Here is a 27,354-nt window from a genome sequence, read left to right on the forward strand (position 1 = left end):
TCTTCACATCTTTTACTTGGAAACCTTTGACATTAGTCAATCTGCTGCTGCCTTTCTTACCTGATTTGTATCTAACTTCTATTTTGCCTTTTAATCAGTTTTTTTTTTTTGCCATTGTTACTGTTAAAACAGAGCCCCGTTTTGTTTTCTTCCCCCAAGTCCTAAATATTACTGTTTTTGCTTAAAGTGAACCTCCTTGTGACTGATACCTCCTGCCTTCATTTTGGGCCCTACACATTGGGTCGTCAGTCTCCCACACTAGGCCTTTGGCACCAGGCCGGTGACTGCTTGCCAAACATCAGTGCTGGTGAGCACAGGAATGAATATATGAAAAAAGAAGTCTCTTGTTACTGCAGGGAAGGACTTTAACTCTCACTACTGATTTAGCTAGCTTTTATGTTTTTAGCTTTATGAACAGATTTTCCAGAAGGTGTTATCTTGAATTCTGAGCACGTACTTTCATTTGCTTAATGTAAATTCTCTGGCTTCATGAGAATGTGTTTCCTCCTGAAGAAGCAGCTGAAACTCTGCCCACAGACAGTTTTAACAGGTCCAAAGTCTTCTAGATTTACTACTGCATTTCCGTGATCTGAATCTATGTAGCGGAAGTTCACCCACTGAGAGAACCACAGGACATATGGGGTCCTCACTCCTTTTTGCAGTAATCCCTAGATTTTGCCACCTGGAGACATATTCCTGTTAAAAACATCAATCCTTCTCTAGCGTACCTTTTCTAAGAAATATTTCTGTGTTTTTGATTTGTATAAAGTCAGACTAATTTAAGCAGTTTTCAGATTACAACATGGGGCTTAACTCCCTGCAAATATATAGTATCATATTTCTACAATTTTCTCAGAGACACTAGCTTAGAAAGATCCACAGAACTTTCCAATGGTTTCCTCCCACCCCTGTGCCCTTAATCCTGTCTCTCAGTTGGCCGAGGCTCTCCAGAGACACAGAGCAGCATCTGCTGAGCTCTCTCAGTCTCTTCCTCCCTGTAATCCACACACCACATCATTTGGCTCTAAAGGCCTTTGATAATCCTTTCCTGCATGTCCTTTGCAAGCCACTTTGAGACTTCACAGTCTGACTGCAAGGTCTTTGTGGTCCTCATCTTGTGCCTCCTGCCCCCAGCTGGTCTGTTTGCTGTTCCTTGAATAAATATGTCATGCAACTTCAAAATCTCCATGTGTACTCTATTTTCCCCTTTGTCTGCTTTCCCCTGCTTTTCTTCCTGGAAGGTTCCATTTGAAAATTCTCCTCTGGGTTAACCCCTATGCTGACCCACATAGGCAGCAATAGCTACTTCCTCCTCTGAATTCTTGTAAAAACCATGTAGCTGAATGCTCTAGCTTAGTCACCACAGACAAGAGTTCTGTTTGTGCCTTCTGTCTCTGAGCCCAATCAGTGAACCTAAGGGTCTCTAAAAGAGGTTCAGAGGAGGGGCCTCTTGTGAGTTTTTAGAACAATTTCATAGCCTTGAACAACTAAATGCTGCCTCTCTTGAAGAACGGGTGAGGATGCAGAATTTGCTGGACTCTGTTCTCTCTGGATAGCCTCTCAGCTGAAGCCAAAATAGCCATGAACCAAATCTCTACAGGCATTACATGGAATACGGATGGGTTTACAAAGAAAAGGAGTTCTTTTGGTTTAAGTGGGGACTGAGGAACATTGCTAAAGTGTTTTAGTTTCAACAGACTCCAAATTGCTTCCATTGGAAAAAGACCGTCTTCCTGATGTGCTTGGCACTTGATGTTTAGAGACAAGATGTTCCTACCAAGAGCTTAATGCGCTACACAAAATAAGTGTTTTTGTTTGGACTGTTTTTGGTTCCTTGGGGAGCCACATACCTTATGGTTTAATTCTATCAGGTGGTATAATTTTTTTTTTCCAGAAATGTTCCAGGGTAATGCTGTAGATGCCTGTTGTGGTATGTGAGCTTCAGGATACCGAGCTAACATTTGGGGTAATAATTGGAATAGTTTGTATCACTATTGTATAATGTTACATATTATATAATATATTACTACAATTATATAATTAAATGACAATGGCTTATATTACACTTAAATTGCACATTCTATGTGCCAGACACTTCCTAAACACTTTACATAAATTAATTACTTAAAACTTATATAACTTGCCCAAGATCATACTACAATCATTTGATGAAAGGTGGATTTGAAAAGAGCTGTCTGATTCCTTCTTACCCATGGCTGAGTCTTCATACTCAGCCAGCCATGGGTAAGAAGTCAATCAACATGGAAATGCTAGCATGGGGCCTGACACATGGAGCCAGACACCATGCCAACACTGGCTATTGTTATAATTCAGAAGATGTTCTCTAGATCTCCCTCGGTGCTGGGAGTACTGTCATGGGAATGATTCCTGGGACAGTCAATGAAAGAATGTCTTGCCGATGTACTGGCTGCTCCTAAGATTCTCAAGTATGGATCTTTGCTGGGTGGCAAGAAAAATACTAGCATGATAAATCGTTTCATTGCATTTCGCATGATCTTGTATGATCATCATGCGTAAAGTCATTTTTCTTTTCTGGCATATTTGCAACGATCATATCAACAAATGGTATTTTATTTCTTATGACTACCTTTACCAAAGGAGATTTCGAATCATTATAAGTGGCAGATTTTGACCAGGAGAGGAGTGTTGAATATAAGCATTATGGTATATAATGCATTTGCACTTTTCCATTATCTTTAGTAAGGACTATTTTAATGAAGACTTTTATTTTTAAAGCGGGGTAGCTAATATTCCTTAAGAATTTCCTTAAGAAAACTCCTTCAGCTTTAGTTTTAGCTGTTTATATCCTGCTACTAGTTACTCACAAGTATTTAAAGTCACTAGGTTTACTTGAAGATTATCCATTTCACTCAATAATTTTATTTATGTAGCATAATTAAAAGTTACCAAAGAACTTCATGATACTATCATTTCTTATAAATTTGCTAAAAACATCTTCTTGTGGGCCTAGTCATATGACTATGTGCAAACATGTATGCTTCTTTCCTAGAGAAAAATCCATCTGTTCATCATATTTTACCATATTTTAGCAAGCATGAAAATTGCATCTTAGATACCATAGGTTACACTGGCATATATGAAATAGTTTACCGTAATGCTCATATTTCTTGGCTTAAAAATAACAGCAATTTTCAAGTTCAAGGAAGAAGTTCTGTAGGATCACACATTTAGAAAGTGCCATTTTCAGCCAGTTGCTCCATACTTTCAAAACTGATCACTTCAACTAAGGTTGTCTTTTAAAATTATACAGTTCTAAGATAAATACAGTGGAAGGTACCATAAAAGATTATTTTCCAATTCTTGGAAAGAATATGACAAAAGACTTCACTTAAAAGATGGATGGCTGTGTATCATTTAAGGCAGGGAAAAACAATCATGGAGCTGAGGAAGAAAGACTAAAGTCAGAGGATCTTTGGGGGGCTAAGGGAGTTGGGGAGAAATGGTGAGTGGTAATTTCTGGACTTCCTCAGGGAGATGCACTGTCAACATCCGCAGCCTGACTTCAAAGAAGTCATCATGGAACTGTGACTCTGGGATGCAGAAAATGGAATGATCATTATTTTGCCTTCCTTTGATAACACTGGCAAGAATAATAACAATGAACATTACTTTTATTGATAGACTACTTGATACTGTGCTAAAGTTTTACATGTACTTAAAAAGCAACATGTGTGTGTGTGTGTGTGTGTGTGTGTATTCAAATAGCATATTTGAGCTAATAATAAATAATTTAAACTGATTGCTCATAGACCAGAAGTCATTTTGGACCAATAAGGCCCCCAAATCTCACAGTATTGTATAGCCTTGTAAGGTGTGCAGTAATTACCATGGTTATTCTTGAATCTGAGTTAATTCTCCAGCTTGGGTGGATGGTGGTGGCTCCTCAGACAGAGAAGGCCTCCCCATCTGTTTGCCTGCAGTTCATGCAGTTGGGGAAGGAGAACCAAAGCAGTCTCCTGACCTTTCCCTGAACATCCACACCCATGCCTCTTATCTGCACCTTGGCCAGTGGCTGTTCTCCAACTTGAAATATCCTGCCATCAAATCTCTCTTCTTCCAAATCCTTCCTCCGAGATACTATCCCACCAAACTTCCTGACTGACCTCATTGCTCACTGATCCTCTTTTGCTCTGCATCCCTGAGCACTTTATTATAAAGTTCATAGTCTGGTCCAGAAAGAACCTAAATAGAAGGTTATATTTTCTTCTTCTTTGCTTGCCTTTTCAAGTTACACCCTAAGTCCGCCAGGCAAGTGGTTTTCCTTTCACATCTACTTTTTAAAAAATATATAATTATCTCCCTTCTTCCCCCCTCCCTCCTTCCCCTTTTCCCCCCTTCCTTCCTCTTTCTACCATACTTTGAGAGCTGTTGCATTCATTCTACCATATTCAGAAAACAGATAAATGTATCAGTTGACATATTTTAGTCCCAAGGGTTTCTAGAATTAATCTTCTAAGACATACACATGCCAACTTACAGCTGCTATTTGTTGTTTTTAAACTTTTAGTTGAAATGCAGGCTCTGGTTTGGATCCCAGAACATATCATGGTTATCATCATGAATACTAAGGTCCCTTTTAAAAGGGATTATGAGTGCTTGATAAATCTCAAAATCCACTTCCACCTACTCAAATGCCCCCGAATGCTTTTAGTTTTGACCTGCTAATTGGATGATTTCCTTCCCATCACCCTAGTGTAGAATTAAATCAAAGCATATTTCATATTCAGAATCTTTATTCATGTATCTTTTTGTTTTATATGTAAAAAATAGTGTGGATAAAACAAAGAGCAAAAGCAACTCTTGAAAAGGAAATATGTAATAAGAGGGTCTTGTGAAACCCACACTGGAATCTGCCTGACTGTCAGATGGAAGGGATTTCACAGGCAGGCTTTATAAAACTGCCATTTTTTTGTACCTGCTGATGGCCACATTTCCTTCCTGCCCAAATACTGCCAACCAGAGTTGGTGTCCATCCATAGTTGTCATGTGTGCCTTTATGTACTGGAGATGGAGACCACTCATGCTAATTAGATGAGTTGACATGTGCCAAGGTAGGGGGTCACCCAGGGGCCCATGGTTACACCTATTTAATCTGCTGGGCTTAGCAAAGAGGAGTTCAGACTCAGAGTCAAAGAATGCCCTTTCGACTAATGAGATTTGATGGGGATTTCAAGGAATATTTGACTTTTAAAAAACAAATGAATATAATCACTATGAAAGTGGAATTGTGTTAGTGCTAGACTAAAGTCAGTTGGCTATTATCTAGGGAAAAGTAATGATTTTCCAATACATGGATGTTGGAAGATAAAATAAACCTGATTATGAGAGGTGACTTAATTCAGTGGGAAGGGGCAAAAAGCCTTGAATCTGAAGAGGCCTGGATGACCTATGACCATCCGTAAAAACTGCTCTGTGACAAAGAGTCCAGACCAATAAAATGGAGATGAGATGATAGTCTTACATGATCTGTGTGAATTACTTGTGCTATCAATTGATGGAATTCACTGAAGAATATCTGAAGTAGAAAAAGACTGAATTAAAAAAAAAAAAAGCCTGTGCACATGCTACAGAGCCATAATGATAACATGTGAAGGAAGTAAGGAATTCGTGTATATAAAATACTATGTCCACATACATGTGAACACATTCATCAGTTAAGCAAATATTTTGTTGACAGCTTCTCTGGTTCTATTCTTAGTCTGTGAAGCATTGAAGGGAAATTCTCTACTCCCTGGTCTCCCTCCACAGACTAGTGGGGGAGACAGAAACACAAACTCATCATCTCAGTCCAAACCTTAGACTGGACGTGTGTGTGGAGGCTGTCTCTCTCAAATGCCAGACAGAGTCAGACTCAAGTTTACCAACTTTCTGGCCAGGGGCAGGGACGGGCCGAAGAGGAGAGTTACCAGGAACGAGGATCACCACACTGCCCAAGGATTAGTCACTGTTTTCCTCCTGTTTGTTTCATTCAGATCTATGTTGTATGAAGCAAAAGTGTGATAAACTGGAACAGAGTGAGGGCTCGTTTTGGTGACCCGCAATCCCAGGGGGCTGATTTTACTCGTGAGCAAGTGACGGCTACCCTGATTAGTCTTAACCTTTTTTGTGCTTTTTCACCATGATTATTTTTCTTACCTTTAGGTGCGGTATTTAAGAACTGATCTCGAAGACTATCAAGCTGTTCAATGGTCAAGGTGCCATTTTCTTCCTTTTCCACAGGTGGGGGGCGCACTGGGGGAGGGGGGTCTGGAAAGACTTTCATATCACCATTAATGAAGAAATCTTCTTGGCTTAAATAAAGTTCATTCTGAATTTTTGTAGATGTTTCAATGTGATAGCGAGCCACTTCAGTTAATTTTTCCACGCTGAAAATGGAAAAACGAATAGGGTTATCCCCACTAAATACTACTGGGTTAACAGTGTTTGCTTACTACACAGAGTCTACACATTGTATAGCTAAGGGAGACAATTCAATCTGCATGTTTACAAATTCCAATTCTCTTCAGATCCACTTTGTGACAAGGCAGAGTATAATTAAATAAGCGTAGATTGGAAATAAGATATATGCTCATTATAGAGCTCATGGTCACATATTTATATGAAGCTGAACAAAAAGGGACTTCATCATATATGGTTTTATTAGTATTAGAACATATTTTACTGTGTAAGTAAGATGACTCTGTGAAACAAACAGGGTTTTAGAGGGGAGGGGGGTGGGGGGATGGGTTAGCCTGGTGATGGGAATTAAGGAGGGCACGTATTGCATGGAGCACTGGGTGTTATGTGAAAACAATGAATCATGGAACACTACATCAAAACCTAATGATGTACTGTGTATGGTGACTAACAGAACATAATAAAATAAAATTAAATTAAAAAAAAAGATTGTGTCAAGAGATACATTTCATTCTAAGTATGCACTGGAATAAAGTTATATGGCAGAAAAATCTGTAAAATACAACTGTTAGAATGACACATTTATTTGGAATCAGGAAAAACTGTTAAGTTGATCAAATATGATTATGGATTTCTAGAAGAGTGGCTTTTCTCTAAATTTAGATCAAGGAGTTTGATGTTATTTAAGACACTATTGTCAGAATGGATTCTAATAATATAAACCCATTGAAATTGCTTTCTATTTTTACAAATAATAATTCCTAGTTAAATCATGTAGTGTAAGCAATTACAGGTGCAGTGGAAAGAACACTGGAAGCTGAGCTCTCATTCCAGAACACTCCATAGCCATGGGTCCTTGGGAACTTATTTAAGCTCTCTGAATTTCCTTATCTTTGCATGGAGCCAGTAACGCATAACTCCATACCTTTTGATTATTAATGTAAAATCACACAGGGCATGGATTTAACCTATACCGGGGATTGTAGTTATGGCGCTAATTAAAGGCCATTTCAAAAGTCAGAGAAGTTTTATACACAAATAAATACAATAGCACTGTATTACAGGAAGGATTGTGTTTACAGTTTGCAATAAAGATTGTACATGATGGAAAAATCCATTTTTAATCTGCTTTTATGTAACCCAGGAACATAATATAAAATATATACCAAAAAATTTTAAAAATAGGATTAGTTGCTTTCTTTGAAAAGACAACCCTAGAATTCAACTCCAGCATGCTGTACTGGTGAGTGCCCACAAAGCGTGTATTATCTAATTAGTTTACGCCTCCTGGTGTGTGCGCGCTGGGTGCAGAGGAGAAGGCACTGGAGTGCAACTAAGTTTGCAGCCTTGAGTGAGGACAGCCTCCCACTGCAGACCAAGACTGAGCCATAACCAGGATCTCAAAATGGGTGTGCTCCACCTAGTGGAGGTTACCAAGCCTACCCTTCTCAGGAATGAAAAAAATTTAAAAAATGCCAGGGGAGGGGCGCCTGGATGGCTCAGTCGATTAAGCGTCTGCCTTTGGCTCAGATCATGATCCCAGGGTCCTGGGATCGAGTCCCACATTGGGCTCCCTGCTAGGACGGAAGCCTGCTTCTCCCTCCGCCTCCACCTGATGCTTCCCTTGCTTGTGCTCGCCTTCCCTCTGTCAAATACATAAAATCTTAAAAAAAAAAAAAAAATGCCAGGGGAATGAAAAGCAAGATTTGAAGTTCCAAGGGATCTGATAGCTCTCTCTATATTTTCCTTTTATCACCAGAGAGCTTTTACAATAACTAAAACAGAAAGCATAGCTGAACAATCCTAGTTTTAACTTCTTGTGGCCACATTCAGGGGTCAGATATATACACATAATATAAATCTGAGAAATTGGGGTACATCTGATAAAAATAAGAAGCATTTACTCTTGATGGCGCCATGGATGGGAGCTGTGAATTCTACGAATTAAGAAGATACGTTTTCATTTGTAAGGGGCAGGCCGAGAAGAGAACTGAACATCACTGCTCTATGATGCTAATGAGTAACAGACTTGGCTATCCAGCAGTAAAATGTATGTTAAGCCTTACTGCAGGAAGGTTACCAGGCTGAGGGGTGTGTGTGTGTGTGTGTGTGTGTATGTGTGTGTTATTATATAGCACAACAGGTATTAAAAAAACTAGGCTGAAGATTTTACAACAGAACTTTCATTATGAGACAAGGATTATAGAAAACAAACCACAACAACTATCTTTCCGATAGCAGTTGTTTCTAAGAATACTCGCCATTTGTATTCTATGTAGGTAGCAACTTCTAAATTTGCAGTAAATGTTTATTCCAAACTGTAGTGTTCACAGAATCTAGATCTACTAGAATCATCTGAAGTAGCCTGGTTGCTGTGTTTCCTTTTTTAGATAACGCCCATGGGAGGCCCCAAGTGATTAGGCAGGCTGCTCATTTGTGGACAATGAGGGAATCCCCATCTCTTGGAACATCATGGCTCCTGACTCTCACTTGAGGGCTATTTCTGCTTTGCTGAGCTGCTTTTTAGGGGAGAATTAAGAGAATGAGACTTTCTGCCCCTCACTAGAGATGAGAAGTCTGAAGAACCTTTGGAACCCAAGAGCAAAGTAGAACCGGGTATTACCCTTACAAGGGAATCAGCCTCACTGGTAAAACATTGCAGTGACTGACTTCTCAGTCTCTCATTAATCAGCACTGACTAAAAAGAAGTCTGGCATTAGAAAGATATGAAACATTATCTTACTTCTGAAAAATATTTAAAAATTACCTATAATCATACCTTGTAAACTAAGGTCCTCCTCATTGAGCAGGGTAAAATCCAAACTCAGAAATGATATGCAAAACTGGACATTGCAACAGGACAGTTTGATACATGACTTACTGTTTGAGAAGAACCCATACAAATGCATTTGTGATTCCCTAAAAGGTCAAAATTTCTATTTGTAAATGTAATTTACATTTGTAAATGCCTAAAAATCTGCCAATTTTGGCCACCAGGAATTAAAAAATACATTTTGGAAAAGCCATGCAGTACATTACCTGGCCATTTCATTCAAGTACCTCTCACCAAGCCACTTTTCCAAGAGTTTATATACATTGACCACCTTTGTTAATAAATCTTCAAGAAAAGCCAATGCTTTTGTCTTTATCAGTTCAAGCCGGAACTGAGTGGCTATCTCTATTTAAGAAGAAAATGAAGGATTATATATACATGCATTTTCTAATCAACTGAATTCAATTTTAAACCAATCATGCTTCAGTTTGTGAAGATGAAGGTGGACATTTAATATACGAGTATAGGTAATACCTGATCTATGATACTGAGAAAAAAAGTGTAATGCATGGCAGGGTCATTTGGCAATTTATGTAAGCCAAAACTATTATAAACTGAGCTTTACATTTATTGCACTTTATAGCAATATATTCTTTGATAAATTGGAATGGAAAAACACAAATAATTTCTGAATTTCAAAAAGGGGAAGGTACAAAGTCTCTTGGTGATCTCCCTACTTTAGAAACTTGGGATGGCAACACCATTGTATTTTCTTAGCACTGGTAAAACTAGGGTAAATCCTCTGTACCCCAGGGCCTATTGCTGCCCATAGCACACACTAAGGTCTGTGGATTTTACTTCTGAAATAGTTTTTCCATGTTTCTTCTTTGCTTATTCCACTGCCACTGGCGTAATTTGCTCATTTTCCCAATTTTTTTCAAAGTCCATTTTGAGTTGCATTATAAGACAAGTGGAAGGGCCAGGAGAATATATCTTATAAAATCATTGCTACCTATAGAAAAGGAGTCTCTTGAGCATTATCGATCCATGACTGCCTCTTCTATGGCCTCTGTTCCCAAGAACTCACTTTCAGGGCCTGTTAACCTCAGTTAGGATTTATTTTCCTTTCCTTATTTTCCTTAAGGCCTTAAGCCTTCTTTCAACTTGTAAAATCACACAGACTCTAACATATTCTTTCTGTGTCTATTATCTGAGATTGTTAATTATTGCTGGTGTTCTCCTAACCCCTTCCCAAATTTTCTTTGTCTCTTTTTGAGATCCCGGCAGACAATTATAGAACAGCTGAATCTAGCCCTCATGTGGTCCTATGAAAACAACCAATTAAATGTTGTACTTTCAATCACTTTGCTTTGTGTTCTCCTAGACACAACTTGAGCCAGTCACAGGCTGTTTGCCTACTGGACTGTTTTCCACTGAAAAGAATCATCTCAGTTCTTCCCAAATGCTACCTTCAAATTGCAGGGCAGCAAGGTGTTCTTCCTTGATTCTGAGCATCAGTTCTTTTCTCTTTTCCATTTGGGCAACCTCCTCTGCCGTCACTGTCACAGGCACGGCCTCTGCCATTGGCGGTGATTTGCCTGGAAGCACAGTGGAACTTGGGCAGGAGCGAGCGGGCATGCAAGGGGACGCACAGCTCCTTGGACAAAATGAGGACCAAGCGAAACATGCGGGTCTATAGCAAAACTCTTGCGATTTGGAAAGGATCAACCTGAGTCCTGACTGTGAGTGGGAAATATGGATCTTTCCTTGAGAATTCTCCATGTGTTATCTGGGCTAGACACATATAAAAATGCCACTTTTGTGTAGCATCATGGGAAAATGAGGTGTGCAGTGAGGGCAGACACAGTTATAGACTCCAAGGAAGGTGCAATGCAGAGTTTGGGGATGGAAATTAGCAAACCGCAACACACCATGGATGCCATTAGCCAGCTGCAGAAGTACTGTTCCATCAGAGGTACTAGTGTTAGCCAAGTGTACCCCAGATCCTCATGAAGAAAAGACCAGAGGACCAACATCCAGAAGATATGGCTGAAATGTGGCTCACAGTCAAGAATCTGCAATCTACTTAATCTTTTCAGTAGTATTTAACTGCAAGTACTTCAATGATTACATAAGAGAATTAGAAAATAAGAATTTGTCAGCATTTTTCTGACAATCTACCCTTGAGAAATGGCAGTGTGATTCTAACTGCAGGCTCTGTTCACATAATTCTACTTAGTGCAATAAAGCTGTCTTGAAGGTCTGACCGCAAGGGTTCAAGTCATGTGAAGAAGACATAATTGTAAATAAAGAAACTATAATAAAATGTAATTGCAATAGTAGGTGGATATATGAATTACAGGTGAAAGGGAGCTTAATCTCGTTGGATTTTTGTTTTATCATCTGTAAAATTAACGGAATGGACTCAACCATTTATCCATTAAAAGTAGATTGAAGTATGCCCTTCAAATGCTGCTTATTTCTTTCATTTTTGCCATCTGAGATGGACTAAGTGGTGTGTTTTTTCTTGTGGTGCTATTCTCCTCTTTGATTTGAGTGCCACCCCCTCACCACCCATCTGCCCACATCCTTAGCTTCCCCTCTTACTCCTGCTCAGGGCTGCTTAAATGTATTCCAGCTGGGGGGTGTTTCCCTACCTCTCAGAAGGACTGAGGTGACCTTGCTCTCAAGGTTGCCTGGACCTCCCCCACTAAAGAATAAGGATGGGTCAAACGTCTTTCTCTGCTGCTAGACTACAGTTCCCATCAGGGCAGGGACTGTGTTTTTGTTCTGGTTCTTGAAGTTCATCATTGTGTCCCTTGCACCCATCATGGCGTCCTTCTAGCAGGTGCCTAACAAACGTGTCGTGAGCAACTGACTAGTGAGGTGACTTCTGTCTCTTCCTCTCTTGCCTCAACTCACCTTAAATATGTACAAGTGGAGACATTCAAAGAGGGGGTGGGGGGATAATGTTTATGCCAGAGTTTATCCCCAAGGCTAACAGGAGGTCTCTCCCAGCCTGAGTCTTCTCTCGCCCTTTCTTTCCCCTCATGTCTCTGAGGCAGAGATTAGGCAGGAGGCCTCCGGGAGAGAGGAACTTCCTTGAATTAAACCAGAAACCTGAATTCAACCTGAAAGTTACATACTTATAATCACTTTTCACCCAACCTCCTCTCAGTTACTGCGGCCCCTATGTGCACAATTTTCAGATTACATAGTGCTATTGGGAGTTCTTCTAGCATGTTCCAAACTGTTGTTGAGGTTTATTTTACCTTGGATACGCTTGGATAAACAAGTTAGGTGAGACTGGTACCCAGTATGATTAGTCAGCTAACGCCACCGGAGCCTGGGTCTCGGAACAAAACCAAACCAACAGTAGCTTTAATGTGCCTGCTTAGACGTTTGTGTTCTACCAAGGAGAGTTTAAGCATCCACAGTTTTGGATGCCAAAACCATGAATACCTTTTGCTTTTTTGTCTGCCTCTTTCTTCTTGGGTGGTTCCTTTTTGACTTTTTTATTTGTACCTATCTGAGGAGATTTTTCTTTTGTGTCTGCTGGCAGGTTTTCCTTCTCTTCTTCAATGAGCCTCTGATGAATTTCAGCAGCCACCTGATTGGATACGAGCAAGATTTCGATGAATGCGACACTTATGAAATATGATAGCCATGTGGATTTAGTCATCACCCAGATCAACTGAAGCTTCATTCTCCTATAAACAACCATGCCATGTACTCAGTCTTTACAGAAAACACACTTCAATGTTTTACTGACATGGAAACCTGGCCCAGGCCTCAAGAAGTGGCTTCCCCTGTTTGTATGTAGGTTGCTCACTTTCTCCAGCCCTGCATGCAATGGAACCTTACATTTCCTCATTGCCACCTCCATACTGCAGCAGCTCCATGAGGATGCTTTTTAAAAGCTTTCTTTTAAATCTCAGACTCTATGGATTTAACACCCACTATTCTTCCAGGGCATTCCCCTATACCATTGTTTCTCACCTTTTATCATCATCATCATCATCATCATCATCATCATTACTGACATCCCCTACAGAGTTTTAAAGACAGTTTTTCTAATAGTCTGCTCCATGAAATTTTAATCCTGCAAAAGTGTATCTATGTATTTTACCTATAACTGTGTTTTATACATAAAATGAGTAAGAATTTCTCATGTCCTCCAATCAAGTTTTGGGAATGTATGCCCTGTATTATTTGGGCTCATGGACACTTGGATTCTGGGCTTCCATTCTCCTCTAACACTAGACATCATCCCAGAAGGCGCAGTGTTCATGAGGATGGCCTGTCCCACGGACTAAACTCTTCTTGTCAGCTTCCTCTACTCAGGGGACCTGCAGCTTCCTGCCATCTCATCAACCCCCTCCTTTCACTCGCACAAATGGAAGGTCCTGGTGTGAGAGATGAGTTGCAGGGCCACCCCATCGTAGCTGAGGAATCAGGAGGGTGGGGTGCGGTTGGGACCCCTCCATCCCTCCTCCAGGACTCTGTGCTTCAGGCAGCAGGGAAACCTTGCCTTGAGTTCTCATGCCACTGGGGCTGTGCCTGCAGTTTCAAAGGCCAGACCTTCCGAAATAAGTCCAACTGTCCCAGGAAAGGTGAAGCGCACTTAGGGGTATAAGCCCCAAGAAATGAGAGCTTAGAAAAGATTCCCAAAAGGGAGAAAGAAAACCTGCACACCCCGAGGAGGGAGGAGCAACATATGGTCGAAACCCTTAAAATCTCAATAAAGCAACTGGTAAAGAAATGGAGGTCATGAGAATTCATTTACTGAAGTGCTTACTGTGTCCAAGCCTGATGTTATTTCTGGGGAGGACTGGGTGAGGGGCTCAGACAAGCAAGAGGAATTTGGATGGAGGTGAATAGAAAGATGAACAAGGCACAAGCTCTCCCCTCAAGGGAGAGCTTAGTCTTGGTGGGATACACCAGCCAATTCCTGCTCTCCCCAAATTCCCGCCAACTTCATACCCCAGGGCTCAGCATGTAACTGTCCCCGACTGTTCTATGAATGTTTACTGTTCCACCCTCCAAATGGGCTTCAAGTGGCTTTTAGCACCTCCTATGCTCATAGGGGATGCCCAGGAAATGATTATTAATAGATAGAATTTCTTTTAAAATAGTCATATTCCACGGAACATACCCACAGCTTCTTTAAGATTGGTGGAACTTTGGAGAAATACAGAATAGATTTCAGAGAACAAGCCAGTTTTGTGTGAGCATATGTATGTGGTTTTAATCAGATGCCCTTAAGCTATAAAAATGGATTTCATGATATCTACTGTACTTTAAAATTCTTGGTAGAGCTGAAAACAGACTTGTTAACATCCCCCCCACCGCCTAAATTGCAAGCAATTCATTTTTGAATCTGTTTTTGCAAAGCACATTAAGTTAGCAATTTCCTTTAAAATTGGATTTTTCTCCTTTATAAACAACTTTGTGGTAGTGGTGGTGGTGGTGGTGGTGGTGATGATGATAATTATCATCATCTGCATATTTTTGGTCCACTTCCCTCAGAGACCTCTGGGTCTCTTTCAAAAATTAACATAATTCACAATACATTGAGAAATCTACCTGTAAGCCTGAAGAAACTCTAGAAATAATGTCTTGACATTGTGGGCGTTAACTATGACTTGTTTCTTTGAAATCATTGCATACCTGCTAATTAGAAGAAAGTTTTTCTAAAAATTAACATCACACACTAAACGGGTAGCTGTTGGTGAGACTGCTGTGTAGAAAAAAGCCCATGTTACAGCGCTCTCCTTTCAGTTGCTTTAATCCCCGCTTGCACTGTTTTCCCTGCAATGGTTTGCCCAAGCATGTCTGTCTCACTGGAAACTTAAAATTCCCTTAAGGTCATGTGACATCAAGGTCATAAAAGTCTATTAGAGACATAAAAGCAGGACTCAAATATAATTATTAGGAATACTAATTAAATTAGTACTTACTAAACTTTTCTCCCTTGCTTCCTACGTGGTTTTTATCTTTACTTTATAAAATAAAGATTTTATTTATTTATTTGAGAGAGAGAGAACAAGCAAGGGGGAGAGGGAGAAGCAGGTTACCCATTGAGGAGGGCGCCTGATATGGGGCTGGATCCCAGGATCCTGGGATCATGACCTGAGCCGAAAACAGATGCTTAACCGACTGAGCCACCCAGGTGACTCTCTATGTGGTTTTTAAAGTCCACATGGAAAATAGTACAATTGTGAATAAATTTTTTTAACGTCATCATCTATTATAGTTACAATTCCCATTATCTATTATCTATTATCTATAACTATATATAATATTATATATATTACATTATCTATTATAATTTCTTTGGTATAAATTATTTCACTGGATCTTTCAACCATTCACTAGAGGAAAGGTATGTGGAATGTCTCCCATGTTACAGATAAGGAATTGAAGACCGGAAGAGGCGAAGTCATTTCCATAAAATCACAGAACTTAACCAAGAGGGGTAGCCAGTGCTCTTTGTGCTGTACACTGCTCTTTCTAATAATGTAATATTCTACAATGTCATCTCCCCTAGGCAATTCTAATGGGATTTATAAAACTTGTAAATTACTTTATGTACCTTAATAAGAATAATAATTCCCCCCCTTTTCCCCCCCTCAAACTCCTAGCTCTGGTTTCCCACTCTCTGGTGCTTGGTAGTTGTAATCTTGCAGTGATCACCACGGCCGTTGCCATCATCATCAGTAGTAACATCAGCGTCAACGGTCGGGCAGCAGTCCCATGTCAGACTGTGCTGAGGGCTTAGCATCATATTAGATGTGGGCATGATGCTAGGTGTAGGGTGTATAAAAAGTCTTAGAATCCAGTGAAATGTTTAGGAAAATTGAGATAAACATTACAATCACCTAGATCGGAAGAGCTGGATGCTTGGGGAGATAATACCGCTGCAGGGATTGGAAGAGCACACGATCAGAGAAGGCAAGGGTTTCAAACAGGTAACTAAGTAGTCAGGAATCAAAGCAGGAACTGGCTCTGAAGACTTAGAGGAAGTATATAGTTTAATCAAATAGAAGGAAGGAGGAATGTATTTTAGGAGAGAAAGATGACATTAGCCGAGTCATGGAAATTGTTAACACTGAGGGAATATGTAGGAAGCAATATCTAGTTGCTTTACAAGAAGCTTTGATGAGTTGGTACCAGCACGATGGGGAGCACTGAGCCTCTGGGCCAAGGGTTTAGGATTCCACGGTGGCTACTGGAGGTCATCACACTACCTCCTTCTCCTCTTTGGTCAATAACAGAAGATCATTTCTGTGTTCTTATAGGCATCATATGCTTTTTTAACAAAATAAATCAATCCCTTTTCTTTATCTGGATCATTTTGCCCTTTTAAAGTAGCTATCAGTATATTTGGGGTATACATCTACTGTCTTATTATGTGCTTTCTATTTGTATTGTTTGTCCTAAATCTTGTTCTGTCCTCCTTTCTTTTCTTATTTTGGACTGAATATTTTAAATTTATTCATTTTTCCCTATATTAGTTTGGAAGTAACACACACTAATTCACTTAGTGGTTACTCTAGGAATAACACAGGAATTACTGACTAAATAATATTTAGACTTTGATAGGTTAACAATTTATGGTGTAATTCCTACAGTAACCACTAAGAGAACAGTAATAGAATGCACTACTTCTAAAAGTAAGTAGGGGGCGGAGAAAGCAAGCAAGAAAAGATATAGAAAGGATAAAAAATAAGAGGATGAACAAAGATATAACATGTAAACAATATTCAAAAGTATCATTTCCAAAAAAGCATTATAAATAAAGAAGATTACCTCCTAGTAAGAAAAGGTTTAGTTCACCAGGCCCAGATGGCTTCTTGGTGAATGCTACTAAACATTTCAAGAGGAAATAATTCCAACTTCCTCAAACTATCTAAAGAATAGAAAGAGAAGAAACATATCCTGACTTGATTTATGAGTCTAGTATTACGTGGATGTTAAAAGTTGACAAGGACAGTATGAGAAAAACAAATTTCTCACTCATGAACAAAGATTCAAAAATCCTAAGCAAATGATTAGCAAAACAAAGCCAGCAATATGTAAGAAGGATGATGTTTAATTATAATGTTGGACTTATTTTAGGGATGTGATGTAAGTTTAATATTAGAAAATGGACCAATATGATATTTCACATTGATAGAAAACAGAAAAAAAATATATGGCAATCTCAATAGATGTGGAAAAAGCATTTGTTAATATATTAATGAAAAACCCTCACGATAAGCTAGAAGTGAAAAGAAACTTTCATAATCTGATAAATATCATCTAAAAAAAGTCTATGGCCAACACTTTTGTAAGTTTTGACAAGCTGATTTGAAAATTTATATGGAAAGGCAAAGAGCCAAGAGCCAAAATGCTCTGGACAGATGACAAGATGGGAAGATTTGCTCAGCTAGATAACAAATAAGTGATATGACATTATGCGGTTTTGGTACAAGGATGGAAAAATAGAACAATGCAACAGACTTAATTTATGATATGTGGTCACCTAATTTATGGCAAAGATGATACTGCAGTGAATGGGGAAAGAATCTGGTATTACTTATGCAAACGGAAGTATTATGTATAGTATCATCAACTGACTTTGAAGATAGCCACCACACTTAGCCATATATCCAATGGTTGTGTGTGCATAAGTGCAGCAGTGGACAAGTACAAGAATGTTCACAGAGAGGGTATCCATAATGGCACAAACTGGAAGCCCAAATGTGTATTAGTAGCAGACTAGTTCAATAAACCGTGAGAGATTTACATAATGAAACAATATACAACAACAAAAAGGGACAGATTACAGCTCCACTCGACAACATAGAATGAATCTCATATGTAATGTTGAGCAAAAGAAAACACAAAGAGACAAAAGGTATGAGTCCACATATTTAAAGTTCGAAAGCAAGCAAAGTTAACTATACTGTTTAGAGCTATAGACTAGGGCGATAAAACTTATGAATATCAAGGCAATGGTTAGTCAAAAGGCAGGCGGAAGTTTCGTGTTGTAGGGATGCAGGGGGTTGGGACTGGGAAGGGGCAAGGACTTGGTAGGTTCTGGACCTTTCCCATTTCTCCCGTGTGCTGGTTTCGGCAGTAACTTTAGGTGTATTCATCAAGCCCTGCAGTTATACTTCATGCACTTTTCTTAGGTGTGTCAAAATCCACACTAACATTTTTTATAGAAGAAGCAAGACAATGAAAGGCATCTACAATCATTTTGAGAGGGGTGCCTGGGTGGCTCAGTCAGTTAAGTGTCTGCCTTCAGCTCAGGTCATGATCTCAGGGTCCTGGGATAGAGCCCCGCATCGGGCTCTCTGCTCAGCGGGGAGTCTGTTTCTCCCTCTCACTCTCCCTATGTACATGCTTTCTCTCTCTCTCTCAAATAAGTAAATAAAATCTTAAGAAAAAATCTACAATCACTCTTGAGAGGGAGAAATGAAAGAAGGAAGAACAACCGGAAGAGAGGGAGAACAGAAAGGAAGAACAGAATACTGAGGTTGCTGTGGGATGAACCAGAGAAAAGAACCCTGGAGGCAGAGTGGCCAGGAAGGGACTTGGAAAACACCCAGTCAGAAGTGTTGCCTCCTCACTCTGAGACCCTGAGGTAAGCTCCTCTTCCGCCTCTTCCATAAGGTCTTTGGGAAGGTGGACACTGCTTCCTGTTCGGACGGGATATTTCAGGGAAACTCAAAGAAGGCCTGGTGCAGAATGAAAACAGAACCACCTTGGGCACACACAGGACTGGAAGGTGAGGGAACAGTGGTCATCCAAGCTAAACTCTGCGTGCACCTTCTGTACAGGGGGGGGTTTCTCCTTACATTAGAGTTATTTGTGTGCTCTTCCCTTCTCTTTTGATTTGGTGCAGGCCCCTTACAGGCAGGGACTATCACTGTCCCTTCGCTTCCCAGTGAAGCTGAAAAGGACATGAACTTTGAACTCGTATAGTCCTAGGTTCAAATCTCCTTTTTGACACTTACCCTGCTAAGTGACCTTGGTAAAAATTTTTAACATTTCTGGATCCTCGTTTTCCATGGTAAAGAGGATGGTACTTACCCCATAGGTAACTTATGCAAACTAGAGGCCTACAAGGCCAGATGTGTGTTTTTCTTGGCTCTGTAAAGTTTTACAAATTTGATTTCATTTCTAACATGCTAAAATCAGTAGGTTTCACATACAAATCTGAATTTCTGGCTTTTCTTGGAAAATTGTAAAATCTGGCCATACTGGGCCTCATTCTTAAATGGTAAATTTGGTCAGAGTGACAGCACATACCTCTTTAGGAGTATGATTTCCACTTGGCCACAGCCCCATCCCTCCCTTATTGCATTATACTTGACCCATGTCATTGACTTTTCCCGACGGACCTTTTGGCCCCTGCACTTGGAACCTTGGCCCAGCACAAAAAATAATCTACATGTTGGTTTACTCCATTCTTAAGCTCATCTACTTGTTGACTGACTTGTTTCATTTATTTTTTTCAGAAAACAAAACAAAACAAAAAAGTTCCTGAAGGTATAAATTTATACAACATTGTGCAAATTTTCTACTCATAGCATATTACCAATGTTGGCACTTAGTGAAAATGTAGTAACAAGCACTGCTTACCATGTGAGATATTGCTAAAGAAGCCTGCTGCCAGGTGTCCATTAGTAACTTCTCATCTGCCTCAAAGTTTGCCTCAACAGTTTCCAGTGAGTAATCGATCTTGCCCTTCAGTATGGCCTTTGTTTTTGGTTTGGACGTAGCTGAATCCGGGGATATGGATATTCGAGAAATTAGAGGAATTCTTTGAAAAAAACAAACAAATAAAAAGGAAATATAAATATTTCATTTAGCAGAATTATATTTTTATGACATGTTACTTTGGGAATTTTGTTATCTTGCTTTAACCTCAATTTTCAAAGTTGTCCTGGAAGAACTCTTCAAATGAAGAAAAGACTATAAAAGATGGTATTCAGGGGGCACCTGGGTGGCTCAGTCAGTTAAGTGACTGATTCTTGATTTTGACTCAGGTCATGATCTCAAGGTCATGAGATTGAGCCCCACGTTGGGCTCCATGCTGAGAGTGGAGCCTGCTTTGATTAAGATTCTCTCTTTCCCTCTGCACCTCCTCCAACCCCCTCTCTTAAAAAAAAAAAAAAGACTGTATTCAAATTTTTACAGTCTTATTAACAAGAGTAAACTAGAGACAAATAGTAACAAAACATAATTTTTAGTTTTAATTCTTGTTGATTACGAGGAGGGAAATGAAACAACGGGAATCTTGAAGAAATGCAATTTTGAAATGTATCCAGGGCATCAGCTTCTGACAAGGAACAAATCAGTCATAAAAAAGCAAATCAAATAAAACTGGGCACCACTCCTTTAAGATGACGACCATCATTCGGCTTCCTGAAATGGACAGTGAAAAAGCAAGATATGACAAATGTGAGGACTGCAAGGGGGAATCCTGTGGTGGGTGGGGGAGAAATCCAACAGCCCTCTCCAGTTTAGAGTATGGATGATGAAGCTTTCTCTTTGCTTTGTAAAGTGTGGGAACACAGAGGTAAGCTCTCCCTCTCCCTTCTTTCAGCCATATTGTTGCCCCTATGTAGAAATTTTAGAGCGGCCCCTGGGAACATTCTATCCCTGAAGGACTCTCGAATCTCAAATGCTATGAGAAGCGGGAAGAGATCCCCAGGGCAGAATGCTTATTATGATTGGGATCCACTTTAGTGATCCAAAGTGCAAAGGGTCCTCAGCTGGGCATGGAATGGGGAGAGAGAAGCTCCAAGGATTCCTTTGCTGAAACTTGAGGAGAGTCAGAAGCCATAATAGGATCAAGCAATTGGTCTGGCAGACTCAAACTGCTGGGGAACAGATTGGTGATCCAAAAAGCTGATTGTGAACTCCAGCAAACAATTAGCTTGGTCTTGTTTTGAAGCACTAGACATGGTTTCTTGAATTTGGCTCTTTGATTCTTACAGTACTTGGCATTCTGACAATGCACTGTGCCTATAAAGGCAATGTGCTGAGGTTCTTCATACACATCTACCCACAAGGACAACTTACATTTTAATAATCAAGTAATGCTAAATGTCAGTCACTGAGACACTGAGATTCATGTGTCTAACAAGGTAAAGGTTGTGTGATCATCTCTAAATGTTTAATACAGTACAACATGCATTCCCAACACCTTGCTTTGGAGGATAGGAGTGGTGGCATATCATTTAGAAATAAAATTTGGGGTTAGACTTCATTTACCCGGAAAAAATTCTTGTCTACCTACCTCTGCCACTATCAATAGATATGAATTGGGGCATGTCACTTGACTTTCTGAAGCTCCTTTCCTCAAATAATACAAATATGCAACTGCTACTTTTACTATTATTACTAATTCTTAGTAATTGCCAATTATCAACCAATTATTAGTTACTATTATGCTGCTGCCGTTGTTGTTGTTTTTATAGGAATAAAGTAGACCGCTATGTGGAAATGCTTAACAGTATGCTTGTTCCCCTTATATATTTTAAAGAGACTGTAGTTGATTAGTTGGTTGGTTGATACATTGATTGAGAGTTTCGGTAGATACTCATAGCAGTGATTTGAGGTTGAGATTGGTACCCAGTTGTTTTGCAGACAATAAGAACTGCCTGTTCTTTTCCCTGTTTCATTCTGCTAACCAACTTTAATAGCTTCCCCAATATGCCTGACTTGCTATTTTGTGCTAAGAACAGAATGCACTGCTACTGTAGACATTGAAATTTGGCCTCTTTTAATGGCTCTGGCGGTTCATATTGCCTTTGGAATTTTTTATTGTTTTCAGTTTCAAAGTTCTTTTTCAGTAGCTTGCTGAGTTAAACATTTCTCTTGTATTTGTATCAAGAAGATGGTACTTTCCTTCTTGTGTTTTCTTGCTTACACATGGGCATTATGGGGACACGGTGAGACTACATAGAGGAAATCTAGAGAGAGAAAAAGTGGGTCTCAGATCTCATGTATATCCTATTGTGTTCAGGTCATCTCAAATCCTTTTTGGTATAGGGAGGATAAAGCAAAGCAAGAACATGCAATACTCACAATTAAAATACTGTGGAATTTAAGAAACAGAGGATCATAGGGGAAGAGAGGAAAAAATAAAACAAGATGAAGCCAGAGAGGGAGACAAACCATGAGAGACTCTTAATCATAGGAAACTAACTGAGGGTTGCTGGAGGGGAGGGGGGTGGAGGGATGGGGTCATTGGGTGATGGACATTAAGAAGGGCATGTGATGTAATGACCACTGGGCATTATATAAGACTGATGAATCACTGATGTCTACCTATGAAGCCAATAAACACATTATATGTTAATTAATTGAATTTAAATTTAAATAAATTAAAATATATAAGAATAAAAAATACTGCATGTAGGTTATTGTCGTAATAGGCATTAAAGGTTGTGTAATCTAGTCACCACTTATTGAGAGCTATTGAGACTTGATCTCAAGTCTTCTGATCCCCAGACATGGTACTCAGTGTTTTGAGGATTTCATTTTCTGTAATCTTCACAACCACCCTACTTTATAGATAAGAAAACCAAGGCTTAAGAGAGTTGGGGTGATTTTCCTCCCAAAATAAATTGTTCTAATTTACTCACATACAACTAGTAAATAACACCCAGGATTAAAACCAGATCTGTCTGCAAAACATATTCATGATACCATGTTTAGTTCGTTTAGACAGCCGTTTGTGCTGTCTGCATTGACTTGAGCACACTTGTCCAATAAAGTACATATACTGCTTTCAATCTCCAATACATATATCTTTGGAGATTTAAACTTAATGTTCAGCTTGTATATTATTTTTTTAAAGCTAACTTCTTTTTTCCCTCTTCACATTTATAGATTCTTGTTTTCTCATGACCTCCTTACTGGTCATGAGAAAATATTACTTTAATTTTTAATGCGGTTTATTAATTTATTTTTAATTAATTCATTTAATTTCAAGGATTTTAAGTTTCCTTTTTGTTACTTTATCCTTACTTTTTGCTCTCTTAATGTTTTAGAGTTGGGACCCACATCACAGGAATTACCACCACTCCCACTCCTTCTTTCTTTTTTTTTTTTAAGATTTTATTTATTTATTTGACAGAGAGAGACACAGCAAGAGAGGGAACAGAGGAGAGGGAGAGGGAGAAGCAGGCTTCACGCGGAGCAGGGAGCCCGATGTGGGGCTAGATTCCAGGACCCTGGGACCATAACCTGAGCCAAAGGCAGACACTTAACTTACTGAGCCACCCAGACGCCCCACCCACTCCCTATTTAATTTTTTTTAAATTTTTTATTGTTATGTTAATCACCATGCATTACATCATTAGTTTTGGATGTAGTGATCCATGATTCATTGTTTGTGCATAACACCCAGTGCTCCATGCAGAACGTGCCCTCTTTAATACCCATCACCAGGCTAACACATCACCCCATCCCCTCCCCTCTAGAACCCTCAGTTTGTTTTTCAGAGTCCATCGTCCTCATGGTTGGTCTCCCCCTCCTATTTCCCCCCCTTCATTCTTCCCCTCCTGCTGTCTTCTTTTTTTTCCTTAATATATATTGCATTATTTGTTTCAGAGGTACAGATCTGTGATTCAACAGTCTTGCACAATTCACAGCACTCGCCATAGCACATACCCTCCCCAATGTCTATCACCCAGCCACCCCATCCCTCCCACCCCCCCCACCACTCCAGCAACCCTCAGTTTGTTTCCTGAGATTAAGAATTCCTCATATCAGTGAGGTCATATGATACATGTCTTTCTCTGATTGACTTATTTTGCTCAGCATAACACCCCCCAGTTCTATCCACGTCGTTGCAAATGGCAAGATCTCATTCCTTTTGATGGCTACATAATATTCCCTTGTGTATATATACCACTTCTTCTTTATCCATTCATCTGTCGATGGACATCTTGGCTCTTTCCACAGTTTGGCCATTGTGGACATTGCTGCTACAAACATTGGGGTGCACATACCCATTCGGGTCCCTACATTTGTATCTTTGTGGTAAATACCCAGCAGTGCAATTGCTGGATCATATGGTAGCTCTATTTTCAACTGTTTGAGGAACCTCCATGCTGTTTTCCAGAGTGGTTGCACCAACTTGCATTCCCACCAACCGTGTAGGAGGGTTCCCCTTTCTCCGCATCCCCGCCAACATCTGTCGTTTCCTGACTTGTTAATTTTAGCCATTCTGACTGGTGTGAGGTGGTATCTCATTGAGGTTTTGATTTGGATTTCCCTGAGGCCGAGCGATGTTGAGCACTTTTTCATGTGTCTCTTAGACATTTGGATGTCTTCTTTGGAAAAATGTCTGTTCATGTCTTCTGCCCATTTCTTGATTGGATTATTTGTTCTTTGGGTGTTGAGTTTGATAAATTCTTTATAGATTTTGGATATTAGCCCTTTATCTGATATGTCATTTGCAAATATTTTCTCCCATTCTGGCTGTCTTTTGGTTTTGTGGACTGTTTCTTTTGCTGTGCAAAAGCTTTTTATCTTGATGAACTCCCAATAGTTCATTTTTGCCCTGGCTTCCCTTGCCTTTGGCGATGTTTCTAGGAAGAAGTTGCTGCGGCTGAGGTCGAAGAGGTTGCTGCCTGTGTTCTCCTCTAGGATTTTGATGGACTCCTGTCTCACGTTTAGGTCTTTCAACCATTTGGAGTCTATTCTTGTGTGTGGTGTAAGGAAATGGTCCAGTTTCTTTCTTCTGCATGTGGCTGTCAAATTTTCCCAACACCATTTGTTGAAGAGACTGTCTTTTTTCCATTGGACATTCTTTCCTGTTTTGTCAAAGATTAGTTGACCATAGAGTTGAGGGTCCATTTCTGGGCTGTCTATTGTGTTCCGTTGATCGATGTGTCTGTTTTTGTGCCAGTACCATACTGTCTTGATGACGACAGCTTTGTAATAGAGCTGGAAGTCTGGAATTGTGATGCCGCTGGCTCTGCTTTTCTTTTTCAACCTTCTTCTGGCTATTCAGGGTCTTTTCTGGTTCCATACAAATTTTAGGATTATTTGTTCCATTTCTTTGAAAAAAGTGGATGATATTTTGATGGGGATTGCATTGAATGTGTAGATTGCTCTAGGAAGCATTGACATCTTCACAATGTTTGTTCTTCCAATCCATGAGCATGGAACGTTTTTCCATTTCTTTGTGTCTTCCTCAATTTCTTTCATGAGTATTTTATAGTTTTCTGAGTACAGAACCTTTGCCTCTTTGGTTAGATTTATTCCTAGGTATCTTATGGTTTTGGGTGCAATTGTAAATGGGATCGACTCCTTAATTTCTCTTTCTTCTGTCTTGTTTTTGGTGTATAGGAATGCCACTGATTTCTGTGCATTGATTTTACATCCTGCCACTTTACTGAATTCCTATACGAGTTCTGGCAGTTTTGGGGTGGAGTCTTTTGGGTTTTCCACATACAGTATCATATCATCTGCAAAGAGTGAGAGTTTGACTTCCTCTTTGCCGATTTGGATGCCTTTGATTTCTTTTTTCTTTGTCTGATTGCTGTGGCTAGGACTTCTAATACTATGTTGAATAGCAGTGGTGAGAGTGGACATCCCTGCCGTGTTCCTGACCGTAGGGGGAAAGCTCTCAGCTTTTCCCCTTTGAGAATGATATCTGCTGTAGGTTTTTCATAGATGGCTTTTATGATATTGAGGTATGTACCCTCTATCCCTATACTCTGACGAATTTTGATCAAGAAAGGATGCTGTACTTTGTCAAATGCTTTTTCTGCATCTATTGAGAGGATCATATGATTCTTGTTCTTTCTTTTGTTAATATATTGTATCACGTTGATTGATTTGCAGATGTTGAACCAACCTTGCAGCCCAGGGATAAATCCCACTTGGTCATGGAGAATAATCCTTTTAATGTACTGTTGGATCCTATTGGCTAGTATTTTGGTGAGAATTTTTGCATCCATGTTCATCAAGGATATTGGTCTGTAATTCTCCTTTTTGATAGGGGTCTTTGTTTGGTTTTGGGATCAAGGTAATGGTGGTCTCACAAAATGAGTTTGGAAGTTTTCCTTCCATTTCTATTTTTTGGAACAGTTTCAGGAGAATAGGTATTAATTCTTCTTTAAATGTTTGGTAGAATTCCCCTGGAAGCCATCTGGCCCTGGGCTTTTGTTTGTTGGGAGATGTTTGATGACTGCTTCAATTTCCTTAGTGGTTATAGGTCTGTTCAGGTTTTCTATTTCTTCCTGGTTCAGTTTTGGTAGTTGATACATCTCTAGGAATGCCTCCATTTCTTCCAGGTTATCTAATTTGCTGGCATAGAGTTGCTCATAATATGTTCTTATAATTGTTTGTATTTCTTTGGTGTTGGTTGTGATCTCTCCTCTTTCATTCATGATTTTGTTGATTTGGGTCATTTCTCTTTTCTTTTTGATAAGTCTGGCGAGGGGTTTATCAATCTTGTTAATTCTTTCAAAGAACGAGCTCCTAGTTTCCTTGATCTGTTCTACTGTTCTTTTGGTTTCTATTTCATTGATTTCTGCTCTGGTCTTTATTATTTCTCTTCTCCTGCTGGGTTTAGGCTTTATTTGCTGTTTTTTCTCCAGCTCCTTTAGGTGTAGGGTTAGGTTGTGTATTTGAGACCTTTCTTGTTTCTTGAGAAAGTCTTGTATTGCTATATACTTTCCTCTTAGGACTGCCTTTGCTGTATCCCAAAGATTTTGAACAGTTGAGTTTTCAATTTCATTGGTTTCCATGATTTTTTTTAATTCTTCTTTAATTTCCTGGTTGACCCATTCATTCTTTAGTAGGATGCTATTTAGCCTCCATGTATTTGAGTTCTTTCCAACTTTCCTCTTGTGATTGAGTTCTAGTTTCAAAGCACTCTGGTCTGAAAATATGCAGGGAATGATCCCAATCTTTTGGTACTGGTTGAGACCTGATTTGTGACCTAGGATGTGATCAATTCTGGAGAATGTTCCATGGGCGCTAGAGAAGAATGTGTATTCCATTGCTTTGGGATAGAATGTTCTGAATATGTCTGTGAAGTCCATTTGGTCCAGTGTGTTGTTTAAAGTCTTTATTTCCTTGTTGATTTTTTGCTTAGATGATCTGTCCATTTCAGTCAG

General features: G+C 39.6%; 1 protein-coding gene across 1 annotated transcript in view; it reads right to left on the reverse strand.

Moving 5' to 3' along the window:
- The window catches only part of SPEF2 (sperm flagellar and cilia associated 2), a 143,608-nt gene that overhangs the window by 3,626 nt on the left and 112,628 nt on the right, over nucleotides 1-27,354 (reverse strand). The window contains 5 exon segments of the mRNA XM_088023707.1: nucleotides 6,178-6,407; nucleotides 9,478-9,616; nucleotides 10,681-10,809; nucleotides 12,674-12,821; nucleotides 19,847-20,027. Coding sequence (XP_087879833.1) covers nucleotides 6,178-6,407; nucleotides 9,478-9,616; nucleotides 10,681-10,809; nucleotides 12,674-12,821; nucleotides 19,847-20,027 — 827 coding nt within the window.

The sequence above is a fragment of the Eumetopias jubatus genome, unplaced genomic scaffold, assembly GCF_037043125.1.
Source record: "Eumetopias jubatus isolate StellerSeaLion01/CBP00866 unplaced genomic scaffold, mEumJub1_p1.0 scaffold_5, whole genome shotgun sequence".
Taxonomy (NCBI): domain Eukaryota; kingdom Metazoa; phylum Chordata; class Mammalia; order Carnivora; family Otariidae; genus Eumetopias; species Eumetopias jubatus.